This window comes from Pinus tabuliformis, chromosome 9 (genome assembly GCF_031772625.1).
Source record: "Pinus tabuliformis cultivar Carrire ecotype Pingquan chromosome 9, CPIR1, whole genome shotgun sequence".
Lineage (NCBI taxonomy): Eukaryota > Viridiplantae > Streptophyta > Pinopsida > Pinales > Pinaceae > Pinus > Pinus tabuliformis.
This window is the reverse complement of record NC_142307.1, coordinates 758,027,027-758,032,720: the sequence shown is the minus strand read 5'-3', so window position 1 is coordinate 758,032,720 and position 5,694 is coordinate 758,027,027. Positions and strand designations below refer to the sequence as shown.

At 38.7% G+C, this 5,694-nt stretch overlaps 1 protein-coding gene across 1 annotated transcript; it reads left to right on the top strand.

The window, feature by feature from the left end:
• Positions 1 to 2,605: 2,605 nt before the first annotated feature.
• LOC149150932 ((R)-mandelonitrile lyase-like) lies at positions 2,606 to 5,190 on the top strand. The gene is made up of 4 exons (XM_089439508.1): positions 2,606 to 2,801; positions 2,933 to 3,574; positions 3,807 to 4,641; positions 4,760 to 5,190. The coding sequence occupies exons 1-4, from the start codon at positions 2,702 to 2,704 to the stop codon at positions 4,797 to 4,799; spliced, it is 1,617 nt and encodes a 538-aa protein (XP_089295634.1). The 5' UTR covers positions 2,606 to 2,701; the 3' UTR covers positions 4,800 to 5,190.
• The last annotated feature ends 504 nt before the right edge of the window (positions 5,191 to 5,694 follow it).

The following is a 5,694-nucleotide window of genomic DNA, read 5'->3' as shown; positions in this document are numbered from 1 at the left end:
AGATCGTTTGAATGACTTGACAAGTCATTTATTCAAGGGTTGAAATTATTAACTGCACAAGGTATTTTTAGAAATGCCAAATACTTGGTTTTCATTATGTTTTTTGGAAATGCCAAATAATTTTAACTAAGGCTAGCATAGGGAGAAATATTGTAAATTGTTTACTATGTAAGCGAGGAAATAAATGAAAGATGGCAAGAGTTGAGCCAATCTCTTTAACATAATTGATTTTTCTATTGCATGTTATCCCAAAAAGCTTAATTAGTATTTGGGAGCCTCCCATTGGAACAATTATACAAGGGGAATTTGAAGCTAACCAATGTTAGAGTCCTTCAAATGTTTCTCATATTTAGGCTACCGTATATGGATAATCACAAGGGCATTTACTCTAGGCCAGAGGATGTGACAATGCAAGGCATGATACTTTCAAGCCTCAAGATACCGAGTTTATCATTCATGATCAATGGCGGAGTGGCATAAAATCTACATAATAACACTCCTTGATATGAATCGACCCATTTTCCAAGCCCTTATTCATATGTCAAAGGTGACTTGATAAGATTTTTTCAAAGCCCCATTTCACTAGTGAGAAAAAAGAGAGTCTTATCTCTGACTTGGTATCTTGTTATGGCACAGACCTATAATCCGCTATTGAAGCTTTATAAATGGACAACTTTATAAAGGTAGAGTTTGAATTCACCCAATTAGTGTTTTGTGCGATGAATTGGTAATGTTTTTGTTGTTTATTTTGGAACATTCTTGGTTATGAAAGAAGCAATTCCAACAAATTCCATTTTACACTAGGTCATCATTGAAACAATTCTTGAATATGTAGGCAACATACTCATTCACTGTGTGAGTTCAAGAAATGAAATTCCAAACTTTCTTTACCTAATTATGTTTTATATAGTTACTCCAATAGGAAACAATAAGTTGGTTTCAACACTGAAGGAATCAACCAAAAATCGTGTGTTTAATCATGTTAATGGAGTGTACCAAGTATATGTTGCTCCCAATTTGGATGTGGAAAAAACACATCATTGTGGATGTAATGGCAAACTATTCGGCTTCTTGTAATGCCATGCCATGGATACACCTCTTATAGACGGAGAGGTCTACCAAGTATATGTTGCTCACAATTTTGATGTGGCAAAAACACATCATTGTGGAGGCAATGACAAACTATTATGTTGTTTGTAATGCCATGCCATGGATACACCTCTTATACACGAAATTTGAAGCAATTTAATTTCTAAGAAATTTAATTTCTAAGTCTTTACTTAGTTGTCTGATTCATTGTCTTCCCTATTAGTTTGTGGCTACATCTATCTCCTCGGTGCTTCTATGAGGGCATCTAATCACCCCTTTTATGAGGGCATCTAATCACCTCGATAACTCGCTAGATTTTGATAACATAACCATGTCCCAAAGTACGCAACCCTCTACTTTACCAATTCCTTCCCATTCCCCTCCCCTAGTGATTCTTGATGCCTTCCACATCCACATCCTTGTTAACTTGAGGTATAGCACCACTCTACATTCATCTACACTTCTAGCTACTTGCCTTTGCCCTTTTTGATGCAAAATGCTAATTTATTGAGTGGACAAGGTGGTGAAGCCATCTCTATTGGTTTCGAAGTGAGGATATCGATTCGATTGCACTGAACAAGTTGACAACATGGAATCACGTGAGGATATCGATTCGATTGCACTGAACAAGTTGACAACATGAAAAACCTTTTTGGATCACGTGTTCAATGACATAAAAGATAGGGATTGTATTGTGCTGATGGAACAAAAGATGAAAGCTGATTTGGATCACATGCTCATTGAACAGATTTGTAACCAAAAGTCAGCGTAGTCGTTAAAATATAATAATGTTTTACCGAGTGCAGTAAAGGATATAGTTTTATGTTCATATTTTCCACATTGTGATTTTGTAGCGTGAGAAAGAAGCTATTCGCAGGAGTTTCCGTATTGAACGCTCCGTGCGTTTTACTTCGCGACTAGCATAAATATTTTCTGGCGTTGAACTAATACGTGGCTTTACGGTTGGAGGTTTCTCTCTTAGAGTCTTTGGAGAGGGTGTTGAAGATAGAGTTGTTTGAAATCAGAAGGGAACATACTGACTATTTTCAATACCAGAATTAATTAAATGATGCGTGGGGGAGTGTTTTTTTCCATCAACGTGCGCAAAATTCTATTGCGAAGAATGGATTGAATTACTACGAAAACGGAGGGAACGGAACAAGTCTATGGTGAGGCAGAGAAAATAGCAACCTGTAAATGAATTATCGTTCCGTATTGGGAGCGAACTATTTTTTTGTTCCAAAGTATGTAATACAACTAAGGTTGAATTGAATTATTCACGCTAACGTAGAGAAGTTAACAACAAATTTGTGGTGAATTATGAACGAGAACGCAGAGAAAAAGGAAAGATTGAAATGAGAATGGCAAGATTGGGTAAATGTCAAAGATATATAGCAACGCTAATGCTTACCGTTTTGATTTCATGGACTGTGTGGATTGATTTCTATGTGCTTGGTTTGATTATCTCTACAATACTATGGCTACGATAGCGTGTGATAATTATTTTCTAGAGATGGATGGAAAATCGAAGGGCAAGCGCTTATAAATAGACACTCTGAAATCGAACCACATCTTAAAAAAGAGTGAAGAAGTTTAATTCCTTGTGAGAAATATGACGATGATAAGGGTTGTGAATTTTCTTCTGTCCATCATGCTAATGATGTTAAGCAGCTTATCCTCTTCTCAGGCAGCGACAAGTACAACACCCTCGGGTATGAGCATATTGGATTAATGTCGCTTTATATAGTTGATGATCTGATTGAATTATATAGTTGATGGTGTGATATGATATGATTGAATTATATAGTTGATGGTCTGATACGATGGCTGTGATGATTTGCAGGTTTTCCGTTTGCGTTTCTGACTATAGATGCGGAGAAAGCAGCTGCAAGAAAATATGATTACATTGTAGTTGGAGGGGGAACGGCCGGCTGCCCCTTAGCCGCAACGCTGTCTACCAAGTTTTCAGTTTTGCTGGTGGAAAGGGGAGGATCTCCTTATGGAAATCCTGAGATTGAGAACGCCGATGCTTTTGGAAAGCCATTGGCTGAGACCGACAATTACACTTCCATAGCGCAGACGTTTATTTCAGAAGATGGAGTGAGTAATGCGAGAGCGAGAGTTCTGGGTGGTGGAACTGCTATCAATGCCGGCTTCTACAGTAGGGCGGGCTCCGAATATGTTCGTAATGTGGGATGGGACGAGGGACTTGTAGAGGAGTCGTATGAATGGGTGGAGAAGCAGAATGCCTTCAAACCGTATCAACTGTCGCCTTGGTCGTTGGCTATCAGAGATGGCCTCCTGGAAGCAGGGGTTCTTCCCTACAATGGCTATACGTTGGATCATTTGGATGGAACCAAGATCAGCGCCTCCACCTTCGACAACAAAGGCAAAAGACACACAGCAGCAGATCTTCTCAGGTCAGCCAATCCCGACAATATCGTAGTCCTTCTCAATGCTACCGTCAGCAGGATTCTCTTCGAAGGTAATTCATTTAAACACAGGACATTGTTTCTACGTCTTATATTTCTCCAGCACAGTACTGCCGTTGCACACCTTTCCTTGCTAATATATTAACATAGTTTTCAATTATTTATAATCGATATTGGAATAATAGCTTTACATCCAGATCTGTAAATATAGATTGAGTGTTTTGAGGATGAATTGGGTCATGCAAATATATATTGAGTGTTTTGTGGATGAATTGGATCATGCAGAAGCGAAGGATAGCTCCTCTCGGAAGCCGAGAGCCAGTGGAGTTGAATTCATGGACCGCCATGGTCGGTCTTATCAAGCTTTGCTCAATGAAACGTCAAGCTCCAGCGAGGTAATCCTTACTGCAGGAGCCTTAGGCAGTCCCCAGCTGCTCCTCTTGAGCGGAATTGGCCCATCCGAACATCTAAAAGAATTCAATATTCCTCTAGTTCTAGATGCGCCCATGGTAGGCCAAAGGGTTCAGGACAACCCGCGTGCATCCGTAAACTGGCTATCTCACCAATTCTACACCATACAAGCAGTGGGTATCCTTAAAGCCTCTCAAAATTACATCGAGTCCTTGAGCACCTTCGTCAATGGCACCCTATCCTTCAACAAAAACAACGTTTATAGAGAGGTCATTTTTGAGAAGCTGGCATTTCCGTTATCCAGAGGACAGCTTCGGCTACGTAGCACGGATCCTCGAGACAATCCGTCTGTTCGATACAACTACTATTCTGACCCTCTGGACCTCCAGAGATGCATGCAGGGCGTGAGGGTCATAGACAAACTCCTCAACTCACCGTCTCTGCATAGATTTAATGCTAATTCCACTCATGACTTCAACTTTACTGGGCAGCCGTTACCAAAGAACATGTCGGATGATGCAGCCGTGGCTCAGATCTGCCGCGATACGCTTAACACAATTTGGCATTTCCATGGAGGATGTGAACTTGGCTATGTGGTTAACGAGAAATATCAGGTCAACGGAGTTGAGGGTCTCAGGATTGTGGATGCCTCAACATTCACAAACGGCCCTGGAACCAATCCACAAGCAACCACTATGATGCTTGGCAGGTAAGAACAATAACATTCCTAATATTTCAGTTGGGCTTCTATTGCTCTTTTGTAGCTATGCCATATATAGATGAATAGGCATCGGAAACAATATTGCTGATGTTGAGCGTGCATGCAGGTATGTTGCGAAGAAGATTCTTCAAGGATGGACGGACTGAGGCAAAACAAATGTTAGTGTAGGTATTCCCTTTTATCGTTTAGGTTAATAAAGAGTCTGTTCAGAATCCTCCCGTCTTGCTTCACCTAAAGCAACAGGTGATTTGATTTTCTTTAATAAAGATTCTCGAGCATAGTCTCACTTTGGTAGTTAGGGTAGAAATTCATTTTTAATACATTCAATGTATTATTCTTAATGGAGATCGCATGACATAGGCCTTGGGCCTTAGAACAAGTTCACACCCTCTTCCAATTATGCGCTCAGGAGAGCCAAATCATTGTAAATGTCATTTCTTGATTTCTACTCTCTCCCATATCACATTCAATGTATTGTTCTCAGTTAACATCACATGTCATATGACTTAGAACAATAACCTGGCTCTCTTTTTGAAATATGTGTTTGTAAGAGCTGTAAATGTTATTTTTTTCTATTTCGAATCATTCCTCAAATAAAATATAATCATTTTTAAATGCATAAATTAGATTTACCAATTAATTATATGAAGTTAAATTTCAAATTATTTTCATACTCAAAATGGCATTGATGCATAAGGTTTAAAAATATATTCATAACAACAAGTATTTGAATATGGACCTAAAATAGAATATTTCAATATCAACTTTTTATATATCAATAAAACTATTGGAAGTAAAAACATTTCAATGGTGGGCATATGATTAAGATATGCAATTCCTTTCACCCACAACATAAACTTGAATAATGACACACACAAGCTCACACACACACAACAATCCGTGTAAAACTAATTAACTATCATGTCCTAGAGGGTTCAAGTCCTTGGACGTGCACACCTTTTTTCTTTAAGTGCAAAAATTAAAGAAAATATTGCACCTTAATAGGTTTGATCCCTCTCAACATATGAAAAATCTTAACTT

Excerpts from the sequence above, each read along its gene's own strand:
- LOC149150932 (XM_089439508.1), top strand. The coding sequence starts at position 2,702 with ATGACGATGATAAGGGTTGTGAATTTTCTTCTGTCCATCATGCTAATG. Across the intron at positions 2,802-2,932 it reads GACAAGTACAACACCCTCGG|GTTTTCCGTTTGCGTTTCTG; the intron begins GTATGAGCATAT and ends GATGATTTGCAG. Across the intron at positions 3,575-3,806 it reads CAGCAGGATTCTCTTCGAAG|AAGCGAAGGATAGCTCCTCT; the intron begins GTAATTCATTTA and ends TGGATCATGCAG.